This window comes from Filicampus tigris, chromosome 19 (assembly GCF_054856515.1).
Source record: "Filicampus tigris isolate MCC_2025a chromosome 19, RoL_Ftig_1.0, whole genome shotgun sequence".
Lineage (NCBI taxonomy): Eukaryota > Metazoa > Chordata > Actinopteri > Syngnathiformes > Syngnathidae > Filicampus > Filicampus tigris.
The window spans coordinates 9,686,690-9,705,070 of NC_141235.1; the positions used below are offsets into that span (position 1 = coordinate 9,686,690).

General features: G+C 43.9%; 2 protein-coding genes across 9 annotated transcripts in view; both read right to left on the minus strand.

Moving 5' to 3' along the window:
• Positions 1 to 40: 40 nt before the first annotated feature.
• LOC147129384 (carnitine O-palmitoyltransferase 1, liver isoform) lies at positions 41 to 11,006 on the minus strand. 2 transcript variants are annotated; one of them, XM_086016696.1, is made up of 19 exons: positions 10,842 to 11,006; positions 8,858 to 9,010; positions 7,662 to 7,801; positions 7,376 to 7,547; positions 6,873 to 6,974; positions 6,540 to 6,677; positions 6,351 to 6,428; positions 6,071 to 6,178; positions 5,128 to 5,212; positions 4,359 to 4,554; positions 4,082 to 4,270; positions 3,733 to 3,838; positions 3,528 to 3,644; positions 2,838 to 3,002; positions 2,610 to 2,738; positions 1,846 to 2,001; positions 1,635 to 1,748; positions 1,042 to 1,134; positions 41 to 955 (listed from the first exon to the last, which is right to left on the minus strand). In XM_086016696.1, the coding sequence occupies exons 2-19, from the start codon at positions 8,996 to 8,998 to the stop codon at positions 830 to 832; spliced, it is 2,355 nt and encodes a 784-aa protein (XP_085872822.1). In that variant the 5' UTR covers positions 8,999 to 9,010; positions 10,842 to 11,006; the 3' UTR covers positions 41 to 829. The 2 variants fall into 2 exon arrangements, with proteins under 2 accessions (XP_085872822.1, XP_085872821.1); XM_086016695.1 differs by lacking the exon at positions 5,128 to 5,212 and adding an exon at positions 5,588 to 5,675 and having other exon boundaries at positions 10,842 to 11,005.
• brsk1a (BR serine/threonine kinase 1a) overlaps positions 10,863 to 18,381 on the minus strand; it is a 36,988-nt gene continuing 29,469 nt past the window's right edge. For 2 of the 7 annotated variants that reach the window (XM_086016691.1, XM_086016690.1), the window contains 9 exons: positions 18,243 to 18,340; positions 17,971 to 18,118; positions 17,820 to 17,880; positions 16,510 to 17,140; positions 16,303 to 16,351; positions 16,089 to 16,212; positions 15,559 to 15,769; positions 15,332 to 15,421; positions 11,851 to 14,108 (listed from right to left, as the gene is read on the minus strand). In XM_086016691.1, the coding sequence (XP_085872817.1) occupies positions 13,897 to 14,108; positions 15,332 to 15,421; positions 15,559 to 15,769; positions 16,089 to 16,212; positions 16,303 to 16,351; positions 16,510 to 17,140; positions 17,820 to 17,880; positions 17,971 to 18,118; positions 18,243 to 18,340 (1,624 nt within the window). In that variant the 3' untranslated portion in view covers positions 11,851 to 13,896. Of the gene's footprint in view, positions 11,011 to 11,433; positions 11,802 to 11,850; positions 14,109 to 15,331; positions 15,422 to 15,558; positions 15,770 to 15,805; positions 15,953 to 16,088; positions 16,213 to 16,302; positions 16,352 to 16,509; positions 17,141 to 17,819; positions 17,881 to 17,970; positions 18,119 to 18,242; positions 18,341 to 18,381 lie in introns of those variants that run through there. The other 5 variants (XR_015082581.1, XR_015082580.1, XM_086016692.1 and 2 more) reach the window with 5 other exon arrangements.

Sequence of the window (18,381 nt, forward strand, 5' to 3'; positions counted from 1 at the left end):
TAAATTAAAGGAATAAAAAAAAAAAGGACACGACAAGCACTTATTTCTTATAAGAATGTCTTTATGTTCATTTGTAATATTGTGTTAAAAATGGAGATAAAAGTAATATGATGAAACAATCAAGAACTAAGGAGCTTCTTTCCATGTTTCCCTTGACCACGTCTAACCTGCACATGTTCAAAAACATATATTGCATTGTTATGGTGCATTTAAAGAACTGGAGAAATAAAAAAGCCATATTGATACATACAAGAAAAGAACGTGCTTCACCATTTAAAATGCCTGAGTGCATTTGAAAGACAAAAGCCTTTGGCACATAAATGAACCACAACATTTTACTGCAGTGCAAAGCAAAATGTTTTAAGTGAAGGAATGTTTCAGGTGTCTTCCTGGTTATGAATGTGAAACGTGCATGTGTGTATATATTTGTGTGTTTATGTGCACGTTTTCACTGCACAATGTCCAGGCAAACAGAAGCGCAAATACGAGAGCATTCAGTGGTATCAAAACATAAACATGCCCCTGTACAAAAAGAACCCATCAACTGTTGAAATAAATATAACTTAAAAAAAAAAAAGAGGATTAATTCATGGTGGAACCGAATGACACGCTATTCTGTGGACAATCCTGGTGGCAAATATATAAATGTACGTAAAAACATCAGCTCACTGGTACTGGTTTCCCTCCACTGAGTTCTTTTGATCTGTCTGCTTCAATTTTTGACTTATTACTCCTCAAAATGAGAACATGTCCAGACTTCCCTCAATCAGTAACGTTGGTTAAAACATCTTCCCTTCAAGGATCCCTTTTCTCCCAGCGGAGGAAGCGTCTACAGGTTTTTCTTGACCTCGGGCCGACTTTCCTCGGTTTTGCTGGGCTCTTTCTGGCCGGGGCTCATCAGCTCCAGCAGATCGTGCAAGGTTTTTGTGATCTGAGCACCAAACGCATGGGCGTCCTTGAAAGAGACACACACGCACACAAAAAGGGCAACTTTGACCATTTATGTTAAAATGTGGATCTCATGAGAGGTTGTGAACTCACGGTGTCAGGACAGGAGTGCTTGCAGGAAATGTGGAAGTTGATCAGGCTCTCTCCCACAATGTAGTATGACACCCCATAACCGTCATCAGCCACCTGAAAAGACAAATAGACAACTAACATCTTGAGAAAATATTCCCAAACATGACGCTAATCTGCCAATATTATGTCTATGCCTTCACTACTGTAATACTGTGCAATACTCAACATTCCCCACTACTGTTAGTCTAGTTTTATTTTTATCCAATGCTGTTCCTTACATTTCACTACAGCACTGCAGCACTGTCACTTACTTAGAGTATTTTTTCCTCTGTACTATGTACAGGCCGAAATGAGTGTTCCTCATATTTTTTATGTAGATGTAGGTTGGTGTGTATATACATGTGTATATACACATGTTACTGCGTATATCTACATAGGTTTGCTCCTAAATGTTTGCCGTCAATGTTATACATTAATGGCCACATTATGCCGCCGCCCCTGTGTGACCTATATCTTTGCTACTGTAACAATGAAAATTTCCCCACTATGGGATCAATAAAGGCATTCTTATCTTATCTTATCTTAATACATCCGTGAGACAAAGTAGCACTAACCGGACCAAAGCCTCCCCCACAGGAAATGTACTCCGGGTGGTTCACGAGGTCAAACAGCTCCACCTGCTGGATGGATGTCTGACTGGTTGACAGCCTCCAGGGCTCTGACAATACCTGAAAGGATCCACAAGTCTTTCGGATCTGTACAACTGAGGGGACTGATTGCAACGATTATTGTAATACATTTTTTTTTTTTTTTTTTTTAACTCACCTCTTTTAAGAAAGGCGACTCCACTCCGAGGTACTGGGACACGACGTAGAGGCAAAAGAGGTGTCTGTCGATGCCGGCGCCAGTCATCGCCATGCGGTAAAGGTTCTGGTGCTTTTCGGATGCCGCGCGGAACAGACGCCTGCATACGTCTGCTGACTGGTGGAGAAACAGCAGTTTTTGAATGATTTAAAAATATTCTAATCTAATTGTTTCCCCCTCGATATTGCCACTGCGCGATGCGATTGAGTTTCAAGATCCTCCTCCCATGCATTTTTTTAAAACAAAATAATAAATTAATTTGTATTTACGTTTATTATGTTTTTAATTGAGGAGGAAAGATAAAAGTTGCTAGCGTTTCCCCGAGCCAAGCTACAGTCAGTGAAATCGGCAAGTCATTGACACCCAACCCAAAATGTTTGCCCATTGATGCCACAAGATGGCAGTAGAGCACTTTTTTCCCCATCATCACAAGGCTATGTACCCTCAATTCAACATGGTTCCTTGGCCCCAAGATACCACAAATGGCACCAGAGGTATATTTGGGACCATTATGAAAAAGCTGTGATTGTGAACCTGTCAGTATAGCTAAATAACGCAAGTATGGGTACTGAGTACAAAGTGGCTTGTGTGTGAATAAATATATACTGTCACTGAGCCTGACTGTATTACTTGATGTGTGACTTGCTTAACCCACTCGCACATATACGACTTACCCCCACCTCAGGAATTCATGCATCCCATCAACAAAAAGTGGGCAATCTTACCTCCCCGCCTACGAACGCTTTGACAAAGGCACTGCTCTCATTGGTGCAGGATCGAACCGTCTCGGTCCTGCCTTCCCTGAACAGACGGGTCATGGAGGCCTCATAGGTCAGGCAAAACGTTTTCCGATTCTGGAACATCACATCAAGAGTTGTTTGTAACATGCACTGCAGCCACAGTCCAGGGTAGCTCAAGTCCTGAGACCGATCAAGACCGCAGGCATTCCTCACCCTGAAGTAGGCCAACTGAAGGGCCAGCTGGATGAAGCCGTCCGGACTGACTCGACATTTCTTGATCTTTCCCTTGCCGAAGTCTCGGAAAGAAATCACGTGGAAGTCAATGTCGTCGGCCAGGGCTTGGGCCACTGTCAGGGACTGAGAGATCTGCTCTTCGCACTGCGACACACACACACACACAAATGAACAGGGTGGGTTCAACATATACATGGTCTGAAAAACTATTTGCTTCAAATAATGTATCACTGTTCATCTATCTGTGACAGTGACATATAGTGACAGGCAGAACAATTCTCCACTCAATGGCAGAAAGTACAATGAAAGTACAACCCTTTCTTCTTCTTTCAGTCAACAGGATAAAAGCTTTGTGTAAATAGATTAATTAAACAGACCTGAGATGACATCATCATTATTTCAGTAAGCAGTGATTATCGCAGGAGTTACGATCCAGACGCACCCAGGAATAATTATTTGAAAAAAAAATAAAAATAAAATAAAAAAATATATATATATTTGAAAACTAAATCCGTTTGACAGAAAAATCTGAGATATAGCGATACCCTTGACTATCATGGGATTAATGTGTAACAGTACTCTTTGTGACATTTTAGTTTGGTGGTATAAGTGCGAGATATTTCTGGGTTGGGAAACACTTCACTAAATATCTTGACTACAGCAACCAACCTCTGGTGGAATTTTCCATGTGAGCTTCTGAGGTTCTGCTAGTGATGGGTCCACATCACCTTTGCAGTGACCTTCGCTGTTGTAACCAAGCTGGAAACAGTCGGTGGCAACGACGTACTGAAAAGACAGACGACCCATTTTTTAAAAAATGGTCAGCGTTTGGCTCCAACAAGGGCTAAGCGGCGCTTCGATGAGCTCCCCTCACCTCCCACAGGTGCGCGATCACCGGCGCGTCGGCCCACGAGTGCTCCGCGTTGATACCGTTCTTACCGTTCTTGAAGACGACCACGGAGAAAGACTTATCGAACCACCTGTGTGGCAGAGAAAAGATGGATGCTGTGAGGGGGAAAAAAAAGGCTACATTTGAGGTGTGCAAAGTATACTTATACTAAGCATTACTAAGTACTTATAGTATTTGGCGAATACTACAAATAACAACCTATCTTTACCTACACAGATGGATTTTAGTGTATAATAAATTAAAGGCTAGCCTTATTTTTTTCTGTACCTTTGGACACCCCTCGGCTACACGGCTCACTTTGGACTAGAATTACCTGTCGTAACATTTCCCGTGCAACAAGCACTTAGCATAGCGGTCCAGACTACCCGACGGGTCGTCTCTCGTCATGCCCTGCGCATCGTCGTCAAGGGCTACGAAGAACGCGGCTTTCTCAACGCAGTCCAGCGAGCGCTTGTTGATCCCGCTGCTGAAGTACTTGCTCCTGGCTTGCGCCCAAGGAATTCTAGGTTGAAAAGCGACATTAGAAAATAAATCTAATTCGCCTTGTATCTCCTTCAATTTAAAAATAAAACAGCAGTCGCTTCTCAGACCTGTCGCCAGCGGTCAGAGCGCCAAGTTTTGCTTCTCCCGTGCAGGGTGGCGAAGGGTCATCAAGGATCCTCTGAATCTGGAATTCGATCTCCCTGGGGGAAAGCAGTCTGCCTGCCTGGTACACCCTGAGCCGAAAGTAGCGTCCTCTGTGGTATACGGCGACATAGTCGCTGTCCTGCCAGTGCTGCACGGTGTCTTCAAGAGGCAAAATGGGCAGGCATTTTGTATTTGATACAACACTAGGCATGCATCACACGTAGCTTGAGTATCTCTGGGGGTGTTGCTTGTGTGTAGGTTTATCCCGCATTTTAGTTTGTCGACGTTGGCAATGTGGCGCCCTCTTTCGTATCAGGACCCATCTATTTCGGACCACATTCCACATGGCTGGCTTGATTCAGCACACATGGCTATTTGTGAATGAGCATCCCGCATGAACAACTGCAGTTTGCCAAACCAAAGCCACAAAGTGACTTAATTTACGGGGAACTCTCCTGCATCCACTTGCAACAACATATGAAGGGCAGTCTGGGATTTTCCCCAGTAGAACCCAGCGAGAAGTCTACATGAGGATATGGAGGAGTGAAGGCATGAGCAGTGGACCGGAGTGCTTTTGGTTTCAAATGACAAATGAATGACAAAAGTAAACTGCATGGTCCACTTTTAGTTGTCTACTAAAATGACACAAGGCAATAATTATGCTCGTTAGGGGCTGTGTTCTACGTCTACAGATCTAAAAGGAGGGTTTGATAAAAAGAGTATAAATACTACCTGTGAGCGTGCCGGGGATTCGACATGTGTCAAACATCCTCTCAAACTGATAGGAGCAGCAAGGAACTGCAGACCTCAACAACCACTGAGTCGGAGGAAGCAGAAGACCAAGAAGGATAGAAAACCCAAGAGAATGGGATGACAAAAGAAACCGATGATAGATGAGAGAAAATGATGCGTGGGCGATAAGGCAGACAAGAAAACAGACGTTAGTTAAGACAACGGCCTGGCTCACAAACCCAGACAGAGTTCAACGGGATGAAAGGTGACAGGTGAGTGATGACAGGACGCACGCACAACTTTAAATGCAAAACAGTGACTATTTTTTTTTTGTCTCTACCCCAGCACTGTGGATCATACATCTGGGCAAGAGGCCACCTTGAGGGGATGTTGACACAATATGTGCGCGCCTGTGTGGAAGGGTGCGTGTGTGTGTGTGTGTCCATGTCCGTCTCTTTACCCGTCTCCTCTCCAGGAGTGCGTGTGGTGTTGAACATCCTCTCACACTGAGCCGCACACAGAGGAATGACAGTGCCGGGTATACGACTCTGAGAGGCGAGGGGCGGCAAAGGGAAGGAAGAATGGAGGGGGGGCATATAGTCAAGCAAAGAGAATAAGGGGGGAGTTGGGGGGGGGGGATAAAAAAAAAAGAAAAAAAAGGAAAATTGGGGCAGGGGGCGACACAAGCATGGTATGAGAACATGAGGGTCTTCGCATACATGTGACAAGAAAAAATTAAGGAGATGGACGTTACAAGGAGTAAAACTCCACAGATTGATGGATGTACATGATTACAAAAAAAAACAACCAAAAAAAACAGATACAAATGGTCCCTTTGTCAACGGTGCCTCAAATATTTACACAGTTTAAAGATTGCATTTCAAGGAATCACAGTTGGTGTCGGCACGGCTCTTGTTGCCTTAGCAACAGTGGCTAAACTCACGGGTTTGAGCTCTTCCCTGTTGAGTTTGCGGCGGTACAGGAACATTGCGTGGATGGTGTTACCGGCTCTGGCTGCCTGGATGGGTGTGGGGGTCACATACAGGAAGTCCTTTGGGAAGAGAAAAGACAGAGACAAGAAGTCAAGGAGATTTACACAACTTTATGACAGTTCGACACCATAGAAACAAACAAGACAAAAAACACAATAAAACAGCGCACAACTACGCCATGTACTTAAGTCCCATATTAATAAAATACATTTGCACCAATCGGATAAATACCATGCCGTAATAGTTACTGTTGACCATAATGGGGCTTCTTCCTCGCAAATAGACGTATTCCTCCCACCAGTCGCTGACCTGAAACACATTAAAAACAATACAGTGAGAGCGCTAATAAATACATTGCTAATGCCATTTTGCAAAGTGGAAGTGGTTTTCTGAACAAGTAGGTTAAATGTGTTTACTCACATAGTTGGCAGCCCAGAGAGATTTGAGCTTGAGGTACCACTGCAGGCGATTCCCAAGGCGGCTCTCAAATTCGCCGGCCAGTTTGGTCATCCGCTCATACTGGGAGTCGTCCATCAGCGGACGCACTGACTCCAAATACTGAACAGGAAAGACAGGCCAGATAGCAGTCGATATATCACAGTAGACAGGCGAGTCTTGAATGTAGAAAACATTTCAGTTCATTGTACTGTACATATAAAGGACAACATTTAAAAAGGTACAGCTGACACATAAAAGGATGACAAAGCCATCTATAGCCAGCCACCATTTCCTGTGCAGGACATGGCAACCTACCCTCTTGAGCGTGTCCTTGATGGCCGGCACAGGCAGGTTTGGCAAAGAGCCCTGGTAACTGTAGAGCAGAGGCTTTCTGCCAGAGAAGATGCGCACCAGTGCCTGGCATATGGACACAAGCTTGTGGTTAACAGGGTTATAATAGTTTGGGAAATGTCATCATGGTTAGCGTTTAATTTCGTTTTGAAAGCTTTTTTTGAAAATGCTTAGGAATATTTTTTTCATAAATGAATAATTGACAAAGATGAAGACAAAGGACATCTCAATATATTTATATTTTTTCCATTTTTTGTTTTACCGTAGTTACTTTGTTTGTTTTCCTGTACCAAAATAACCTTGGCAGTTAAAAAATAAAACAAAATCACCAAAGTACTTTAAAACAACACCTCATTTGGTGAAAGCTTGAATTTGGGATCACTGGGGAATATGAATGAGTTATTCCCAACCCTTTGTTTGTGCTGCGGGGAGGTGCAGAGAGAAAAAGAAAGCAAATGAGCACTGACCACCCAGACTTTAGTGGTGGTGGACATCTTGCCGTGCTGCTCGAAGATCCAACGGTGGTAGGAGAGGAGCTGCTTGAGGCACAGACGCATGGTGAAGATGAGCAGGAGCCACAGCAAAGTGCTAAAGAGCACTGCCGAAACCACCGTCTGACATTGGGTGCTCATGGACTGGCTGTGAGAACAACATTTTTTTTCTTTTAAAAGCCTATTTTGAAAGGAATGCTAAAAAGCCGATTGAGGGGGTGGGGTGTTCCTAATTGAGTGTCCGGTGAGTGTTATTTCTTACCTGACGGGCAGGTGCTCTTGTATTTTGGCTATGAGTCCCATGGAGGGGTCGGAGCGAGTGTACATGGTGGCCAGGATGGCGATGACCACAAAGAGCCAGGAGGACGGGCTGGCAGGATACACTCCGGTGATCACGCTGTTCTATTCGTCAGGAGAGAGGACGGATTGATTGTTAATCCGATTCCATCCGCTTTTCGGTGTCACACGGTTAACATCATTTATATAATGAAGAAATTACAATGTTTCCCCAATTCACTTTATGCACATGAGCTCCAAACGAAGAGGACAACATTATCTATGCACTCTTGGGTAAGTGCGAGATGCAGAGTAACATTATTTGTTCATTTATTTATCAATCCTTTATTTATCCAGGTAAGGCAATTGAGACACATTCAAAGCGATATTGCAGTTCTTACAATTTATTGAATCCAGTAAGCCATGTAATGCTTACAGGGGAGTTTTTTTTTCCAAGAACCCCCTCATAAACCTAACGCCAATTAAACCCAATCAGGTGTACCACCAAACACCATAGGAATTCAGGAGTAGCATATTTTCCAGAAAAAAATGTCAACAAAAAAAATCATTTTGAAGTGAGAATTATGAGACAGAAGAAAAAAAAAAGCAAATCTTTACAAAAACAAGGACATATTTTCTCAGGATAGAAAGTCATTAAAATAAGGTTAAGAAAGTAATATAATGATATTAAAGCCAAAGTTGAATGAGGACAAAGTCATTCAGGTGAATTTCAAAAATATAACTCTATTCCTTTAACTCTGGGGGGGGTCCTATATTATTCACGCAATAATAAACACAACAAAAACAAAAAGAAAAACCATGCAGGTATGTCATATTTTTGTTATATGTCAGAGCTTTTAATGGGCCCATAACGAAGAGAGGGAGGAGTAATTGGTTTATTGTGTCCCCATATGTAAGTATGCTCTTTTTCAACCGTGATACAACATAATAACTTGTTGCAAATTAATTTTTCCCACCCCCGAGCATAACCACTGCTTTATTGATTGACCGTGTCCAAACATGACATGCGTCGGCAGACCATCAAGCGATCCACTGTAAGAGTTCATATTCAGTACAAAGGTTTTACTCTTCTACTTATTAACTTATGGAGTAAGCCGTCGTGGCTGAATCACTGAACAAGTGATGACCTGCGGCGAGGCGAAGCCATCGAGGCGAACATACCTTGAGTCTAATGATGCGCTTCTTCCAGGAGCGGAGGCCTGAGCGGTAGATCTCGGTGAGGGCCTGATGGGACAGCTGCAGATCGATGCCCTCCGGGGTGACAGTGAACTGGAAGGCCACTGCCTGGTGGGCCTCCGCCATGATGACCGTGCGCTATGCGATGGGCAGAAGAAGAAAGGTTAGGGCGACGCGTCCGACAGCAGATCATGGTTAGGTGAAGATCGTAGCGTGCCCTCGTGTGGCGAGAGCCCAGCTGAGAGCGCGACGTGGGTCACGTGGACCTACCAAAGCAGCTGCTTTTCATACCGGGAATGACCCACTTAATCATGGGATGCCGGGGACTGCATGCAAGCTGCCAGACCGGACAATAAACAGGAGACGAATGCCAACGCCGTACGATGGGAATTGTTAAAGATTTAGTAATTCCGATTCCATTATCAATACTGTGTATTAGGGCCGAACTATCCCCCCCTCCCCGATATCGCGATTGAGATTTAATGTGGTCACTATAAACATGTCAAGGCAATGATTTTTATCCTGACTGCTCATACTTATGATCAAGGGATAAGAATTAATAGTGACAAGAGAGTGGTTTTGGTTTAATGGTTATACTTTTTTCATTTTTTTCAAACCCCAGACCAGTCATGAGATCGAAGTACGGTACATACTTTTATAGAACTGTTTGGTTTTTTTTTTTTTTTTTTTGCTCGAACAGCTGTAGGTGTGGAAAGTTTTCCTTGTAGGCCAGAACACTCCCTCTTTTGTTTGCACAGATAAAACCACCGGCATCCATGGCCCATGTGGCCTCCTCTGGTATGTTTGCATTTTATTTATAGGTGATCATTACTATTACAATTTGTGACATGACATTTTGTAGGATATGTCCTTTTACTTACAGCCTCCGGACACATTTGCAAAAATGTACATGCAGAAAAAACAGCTGTTAAATTATCACTCACCTACACAACTTCAGAATTGCTCAAAACTACTGTACATAATTTTCAGATCATTTTAACAAAATCTGAGGCACATTTGCATTATCGATTCTTTAGGCCAATCGGATTTCAAATTCTTCACAGGGCCAGAGCACTGGCCCTCGATGACATTTGCATTTTTCTGTCCTCTGATTGGTCAGTACTGTATATTAAAACTAATTTCAACTGCACTCATTAATACATTTTTTGTCATGTTATATAGGCTATTGATTCTGAACCGCTCCGGAGCATGTTACATTGCGTTTTTGTGCAGCATTAATGGTATATATAATCGTGACAAGATAGCGGAGTATCAAGAAGTGGAATTAGTGTAAACTCCCACTAAAGGCCTAAGTAACAAATGCACCCGCCCTTCATTGCCATACAAGCACTGTGCATTACAGTCATACAGACCATGAGGAAAATCAGTTAGCTCAAATGGAGAACATTAGTAAGCCCTATGAGGTTAATATTTTTGTCCACGAATTGGGTGGGTGGCATATTTTCAGGCAACATATGATAATACAACCCAACAAAAAAAATAAAAGTTTGAACTCGTCGCGAACAATGAGTGACGTAACACGCCGAGTAGTGGAGGTTTTGTGGGATTTGCATAACGTTCCTGCTGGCAAAGCATTTTTTTGAACGGCAAACATAAAAAAAAAAAAAAAGAAATGTTTGCTTTCAGGTATGTTATGCAAATTCCACATTGGCGTTAAGACGTTTTTACCAAAAAGACATTAGACATTTGACGTTAGCTAAAAGCTAGTTCCTGTTAGGCACTTTTGTTATTCTTCCTCCTCTTCATATGGACATTTTCTATTTTTCCACCCATCCTATTGACGTGTTTGACGAGGAATTGGTGGCAATGTAAGTGAGAAATGGAGAAAACACCTGCAATCGTCAGCGGTCATCGCCATTTGAAGTGGAACTAGCCCCATTACTGTAATGTTAGCCACAGTCATCAGCCTCATAGTAACACATTTATAGCCACGCTCATGTTGTCATACCTGCTGGCCTGTTCGGGGTGGAAAACAAAGAAGCTGGATCAAATATTTCACTTAAAAAATCGACAAAAGCCGTCGGTGTATCACCGTAGTCCAGGCGGCCCTCCTCGGATGCAAACTGTACAACTGAACAGTTGCCCTCCTTGAATGGACTTGATGATGCCTTCAGTGACTGTCGGGAAATGTCAAACTCGTGTGAAGGGTTAGTAAGTTCACTGTTGCCGGAGCCTCAAGTGTCAATCACAACTGCGTTATGAAAGTAAAACCTTTTTGATATTGCTTAAATGTTAAATTGGTACGTTATGTGATATGGGATATTTACATTATCTAAATGCATTTGATTTCTGTCAGGTATCAATATTAGGTATACATGCCTGACAGATTCACGCACCAATTGTGTGAATTAAAAAAATGTTAGTATCTACCACTGTCAATAATATACTTCTCACATTGCAATAATAATAATAATAATAATAAAAATGAAAAATAACATAATGACACTGCACATGCATTACCTTAATTTTAACTTTCCACATACCAACATGCACCATCTAAATGTACCGGTACAGGTTTTTTTTTTCTTGTTTAGGTGAGATTTAAATGCATTGTATTTATTACAGCACACCACCAAAACCATATACACATACTTGTTATATTTGAGCCTATATAGTTGAAAGCAAATCTATTGTATTATTCTGTTCCAACAGGTGAGTACAGGTTAATTGTACCTTATGCCATCGAGTGGAAGAGCATTTATTTATTCTGCCTGTCATACCATAGAAATTAGCACTGGTGTCATGGAACACTTACCTGACTTCGGAGCAGGTAGCATGGTTTCAGTTCCCACCTTAATGACGGTGTGAATGTCTTCTGTCTCTATGCGTCGGGGAATTGACTGATGACCAGTCCACGGGGTATTCGGCCTTCACCTAAAGTCAGCTGGGACACTGAACAGGATAAATGCTACAAAATAGACAAATGGATGGGCCTCAGAAATGATAGTATCCACATACACAGATTTAGGGTTTATTATTGTAACCATAACAATAAGGTGGGTCTCTCTTTGTTTTGACCATCAATTCAATCACAATTGTTCTTTTTTTTTTTTTAAATCACAGGCAATAGTTATAATAGTGCACTTTTTATATTTAAATTATTATACAGACATTTCTTTTTTTAAACACCTTATTCTACTGACCCTTTATGGATGGAGAATAGTTTACAATCTTGGCCACAGTTGGGTCAATGACAGTGAACGTGGCATATATAAGAGAAAGATGAACTGGATGAAAGTCATAAAGTATCATAAAGTGAGTGCACACAGTGAGGCGAACGACGGGTTCTCGCGTGCTGATGAAGGCTACACAGCATGTGAAGGGCGGACAAAGGGGTCAAAGTGACGAGAGGGGGAAATCAAAAGATGGAGCAAATTGGCAAGTGTGAGGGGGGAAACTGGCTAAAATGTCTGTTAGGGTTTGGTTGCATTCCTGCCATCTGCCAAGTTCAATCATCTTATTGTTACTCTGCCATCAACCACCAATCTCCCACACATACCAGCGATAAGCATGATGAATTAAATATCAGATAAACAAAGAGCACTCTGTACTGCTATTCGCATTGAAAAAGTGCTGACATTAATGTGATGGAAAAAGTTCATCTCAGTAAAACAAATGATGCAAATAACGTAAATAATACTTTTAAAAAATGGTTGTATGCTTAAAATATGTAAACAAAAAACATATATTAGCACTCAGTTGGTCAGCATCCTGCACATTTGTTGCATATTGTGCTGCATGGAAGACTGGTGATGAGCATCAGCTAGTCTATTCGAGTACTACATGACTGTGTGCGGGGCAGGGTGAGAGACGATTTGCTTACTTTCCCTTTACAAAGTCCAGGTCAACCGGGAATGTGACATAGCGAGCGGTGCAACCATGAACATGTGGATTTTGTGTGTCCGTCTTATAGGAATACTCTGGCGACAGTAAGGAGAAGAGTTTGACGAGAAAAGGCGGCTTCGGTCTGAAGCGCCGCAGGCCAGGAATGTCATTCTCTTTCAATGTGGGACAAACAGCTGTGATGAGCTTCATGGACATATTCACACATAGTGTTTTTTTCCCCTCTCTCTCTCCATAGAGTAATGTTCCTATTTCTGTTGAAATCAAAAAAATAATTTTCCTCAGGGTAACAGGAGTCCAAATGCATTAGTTCGTCTTGTCTCTGAAGAGAAATTAAATAGCCCCCCCACCCCCCCCCCCCAAAAAAAGTTAAAATAAAGAGGCAGCTTCGCCTTCCCAGCACAGCCGCGTGTGCCGTCCTTGCTGCTATCACTGCACGTCCTCAAAGATAAAATAAATAACGACCAAATAAAAAAATAATTTTTCACATTCACGTACATAGCTTACTTGGTTGGTTTTCTTTGAGTCAGGGTAGGACGCTGCCTTCCTGAGAAGATCAGGACCTTTTTGCTCAGCTCGTGCCCGCCCACTCGGTGAGGAGGACGCTTCAGGTTTAATCTGCCTCTGACATACACAATGTCTTTCATTATTACTACTAGTCGTTGCACATCACCCTGAGAGTGACGTGAACACGCACTGGTTAATTTTCCGTCTAACCTGGAGGGCCGTCACCACACACCTAATTCTTTTTGGTATCAGATGCTGTAGTACAATGCTTATGGTAGACTAGCTATCAGGTCTTGTCAGCATCCTTTAGCAGGCTGATTTGCTAACTGGCATGCACATTAGCACTTCAAAATTCCTAGTTTGATTTTGAGAAGCTGTATCTACGGCGGGGTACCAAACTACTCATTCACGTATTATGTTTTCATTAAAGGGTGATTCCGTCACTCGTTGAAGGGTTGGAATCCGGGTCATCCGAAGGATCAAGACAATTGTTAAAAACAAAAGCATGACGGGGGAGGCTCAATTCTTGCTATTATCAAAGCACCTCCGACTTAGCCGAGGAAGGAGCTCGTGGTTTTCAGGGATGCTTGAAGATGAAGTCAAAGAGTGCGGATGTCGGTCCAGCATCCGGCGGCGCGGCTTTCCGTTCTAACCTACGGTTGCGATTGGGTTCCGTTGGTGGACAGCAGTCGGGTTCTCTCCTTTGCCGAGCCTCTTCGCTGCAGAACTCCCCCGCTGCCTCCTATGCCTCCGCCATCTGCTCGCTCGCCCCACTCGCACCTGTCGCCCCCACCCTCTGAGCGCCTGGAATTTTGGCGGGTGGGGGTCCTGTGGGGTCGGCCGTTCTTCTCATCTGGGAAGGGATCAGGAGACGAGAACGGGAAAGTCACTCTTACGTAAAACTGTCGGTGATGGGAGAGAATTGCTTTTTGAGGATGTTTAAAGGGAAATCAACCCAAACATGTTTTTTTTCAAGAATATGTTCCCAGCAGGCCCACTAGTACCAGTGAAACACGGCATTCTGATGAATATTACGTTTGTGGAATATAAATTAAGCAGCAAAATGCACTCGTTTTTAGCCATCTCTGGAGGCGGCCATTTTGTCATTTCTGTCGACTTAAAATGACATCACAACTCCCCAGGGCTCAGGTAACGACCAATCACGGCTCAGCTTAAAAAAAACAGCCGTGATTGGTCGTTACGTGAGCCCTGAGTAGTTGTGATGTCATTTTCAGTCGACAGAAGTGACAAAATGGCCGCCCCCAGAGATGGCTAAAAACGAGTGGATTAACTCTTATTCTACAAACGCAATATTTATCAGAATGCCTGGTTTCAACTAGTGGAACTTGCATGGAACATATTCTTCAAAACAATATGTTTGGGTTGACTTCTGCTTTAAGGAGATTGTCAGTACAAACTAAATCAGCTACTTGCATGTTTGGGTTGATACTAAATAGACAGATGTTTGAAAAATAACAAACATATAGTACATACAATACATTTGATGAAAATGAAGGCAGTTTTTTGTACAGAGACTCCATTTTGTCTATTGTTGCTAAGTTACCACCCACTTTTATAAACGTTGAGAACAATATTCAGAATGCATTGTTTCAAAATAGCTTTTAACTCATTCTATCCCAATGACATATGTCATTTCACATATCAGATGTATGCATATCTATATATACACAATACCTTGCAAGGGTTTCTTGCCAGTTAAAATGTCCTTTTTTTAAAGAAAAGCATTTTTTTCACTGAAGATATCATTAAATTAATCAGAAATAGAGTGTAGATAAAACAGTAGTGTACTTAGATCATATTTTTTAACAGAACTGCACATGCTTGCATGTCAAAAGTGCCTTTCAATGTAGCATATTAAGAAAACTGCATATACAAAAATGAATATTGTCTTTATTAAATAAAATATATGAATAAATGTAAAAAAAATAAATTTCAAAAGAAGTCTGACCCAGAATAAATGTGAAATATTTTACCGTACAAGGCAGCCTCGGTTTACGATGGAATTACGCAGTTATGCTCTTCGGCGCAATGCACAAGTTTGTCATGAGACATCAATCACAATCTCACCAGATAGGGCTTGCACCAGGGGTTGATCATGGGAGCTGAGAAGCTGGGCTTGAATCGTTTCCACCACTCGTCTGAACCTGCGACTCGGACCTAAAGATGCGTGACGTGAACAGTAGAGGTTATTGTATTCCTATCACCAATTTCCTCAAATAACGGCTGTTGCAGTTAACTGCAGATGCCTTTTCCACGTCAACAAATGGACGCAACACTTTGTACCACCAACTTGCCTGATATGAGGGTGAACGTCACGCTGTAGATTCCCGTCTCCCTCCTGCCGTCCCTCTCGGTCCTCTCCCTGTCCCGCTCCCTCTCGCCCTCGGAGAAGGCAATATCCACCTGGAACTTGACGGGCTTCTGGAAGACGGAAGGGCCGCCGGAGGACTTGTATTCGGCCCTGAAGCTTGTCTGGGAGATGACGCTGTGACTGAGCGACGGGATCTGCGCGGTGGGAAGACAGAGAAGAAGCAGAGAGACCGACAGACTTACGAGGCGGGAGAGGTACGGGGGGCCGACGTGAGTGCGGGGGAGACAAAAGGTGAGGGTGAGGGTGTGGAGAGGAGAGAAAGAGTGAGCCACGGGCAAAAGCAAAGTGAGTCATCAATGTGCCACCAGTGAGCAGAACTGAAATAAAGAGGACACAGAGATAAAGACAGAAATGAAGAACATACATCGAGAGAGTCTGAGTTTGAACATGCTCCCTGAAAACAAGCCTGTGACCTTTGAGATGCATGGCAGACAGAGCGCATCGGATACTTACAGACAGGAAGGCGTGGACGATGTCGGCTTTGACAGAACTCAGAGGTTTGTCTCTGATCACTACAAAGATCTGCTCCTCTTTCTCCAGGCCAATAAAGTTCCCAAACCAGGACTTCTTAGCCAGCCTGTGGTGGCGCAAGGCCGGAAGAAGACGTTCAAGAGGCGAGCCTTTGGAGTTCATGGGACTTTTTCTTAATGCACAAATGATGACTTACTCAGGGCTGGATTCTGGTGTTAGACTGGACATGTCCTCTGATGTCGGAACTAGAAGAGACAACTACTTGGTAAGTCTGGTGGTTCTTTTAGCCGGTAAAATGCAAATTGCTCACGTCACCTACATTCCATTGACGAAAGCAATTTGATACTCTACCTGTGCAGATATTAGTGCACTTAGATAAATATCAACCTCAACAGCTGCTCACCTTGCAGTTTGCGACGATGGAACCGAGGTGAGCCCAACAGGTTGTTCTTAAAAGAATTGAGGCGAGTCCTCCAATGGGCAGAGCTGCTGGCCGCAATCCCGCTTCCCCCTCCAGGGCTGGAGGGCGGGGTGAGCGACAGAGAGCCCACCCCGCCCCCTCCCTCTGCACGCGAGGAGGATGAGGACGAGGAGGAGGAGGGCGGGGTAGAGGAGGGGTGGTGAGGGTGGTGGACAGGGGTGCCCAAGGGCGTGGGCAACGGAGAGCCCTGGGGAGTGACCTGTGGCACAGAGTGGGCAGAGTTTGGGTACAAGCTCTTAGTCACGGACTTTAGGACAGAGGACGAAGGGAAGAAGAAACGGGGAATGGGTGAGAGCAGCGGAGAGGAAGAGGGCGAGCAGGAGGATGGGTTGTGCAGAGGCAGGGATTTGATGGGCTGGAGGTGAAGCCGTTCGGCGGGTCCCTTGGTGGGCAGGGTCTGGGTCTTTGGATTTTGGGGAGCTTTGGGCTTGTCGTGAGCCCGTGCTGAGCGAGGTGTCGTGGCGCTTCCCTGTTTGGGCTCCTTTGTTTGGGGGGTAGCGGCAGCGGAGGTGACGTCTGATTGGCTGAAAGTGAAAATGGGGCTTTGATAGGACTGGGGGGCGGGGTGGGGGTTTGTTTGGGTGGGGCAAATGGAAAACAAGAAAGAGAAGGGATGGAACATGGAGAAAGAAGGATGGAAATGAATATCATGCTTCATGACAAGACTGCATCTTGTGAGTAGTGAACGTGTCCAGTGAAAGCCTAGGTGTGCCGAAACAGTCAGAACTTACAGCGAAAGGGCTCATTAAACGCTGTGACAACAAGACACAAGTGCAATGATTACATTACTTTCCTTCCTACTTATACACATTTGTTATTGTGCACACACGTTGCTCATGCAGGATGTGGAAGAGAAGTGACATGAGGACAATAGAAAAGTGAAAATCTCACACAAACCTGCCGCGTGAGGTTTACTCTGAGGAGCTTGATTTGTGGTAATGTTAAGAAATGATTAGAGGAGATGGATAAAAAGGATGTTTGTGGGAGTTATGACTGGCGGTTTGAGACTGTTATTTCATAGAACATCTTTACGAATTTACGACCAAGCCGACTACAAAACAAACCAACTTACTGTTCTTTTTTGTCCGTAAAACAAATGAGCTGTTGACTTTAACAATGCCAATGAGTATATTATATCAATACAAGTCAAATATTCAATTTGTAATCATGGTTAGTGATACTGTGTTGTTCAGCCATTGCCGGTAACTACAGCAGCAACAGCTGAGTCTTACCCTGGGACTACTGAGAGGGCTGGAGGAGAGACCGGTGGAAGCGCCGCTCACTGAGCGAGACCTGAGAAATGTCAACATCAGCAAAATGTCACTCATCAACGTTATCATCACAGTCCACAAACAGTCTTCAGCGAGTTTGATATCAATGCACCTCTGGCTGTGTGCAGCGTCCAGAGCCCGGCGAGGAGGCGTGGGAGAGCCCTGCTCTGTGACGCTCAGCACCTCCAGGCTCTTCCTCTCTGGGCGGCAGCGACCGTGGCGCGTCAGCATGGGTGAGTCCACGCGTTTCCGGGGAGGATCTGCACACCGGCCATCGGAAATTTAGGGAGTTGAGCACTGAACAATTTGACGTTTATGTTTTAAAATAGAAGCTGTGACTTCAGCTTCCCTTGAGTGAAGCTACGCTGCCACCTATGGACTGACCAGCATCGTTGCGCTGAGGCAAGTCCTCGTCCTCGTAGCTGGGGTAGCGCTCTTTCCTGTCCAACAGCAGGTAGTAAATCATCTTTTCCTGGTTTTCCCTGAGGGATGTCAAAGTGGACGAGGAGTTGATGTAGGGGAA

Excerpts from the sequence above, each read along its gene's own strand:
- LOC147129384 (XM_086016695.1), bottom strand. The coding sequence starts at position 8,998 with ATGGCGGAGGCCCACCAGGCAGTGGCCTTCCAGTTCACTGTCACCCCG. Across the intron at positions 7,548-7,661 it reads CAAGAGCACCTGCCCGTCAG|CCAGTCCATGAGCACCCAAT; the intron begins GTAAGAAATAAC and ends TTGTTCTCACAG. Across the intron at positions 4,271-4,358 it reads GCTCTGACCGCTGGCGACAG|AATTCCTTGGGCGCAAGCCA; the intron begins GTCTGAGAAGCG and ends TTTTCAACCTAG.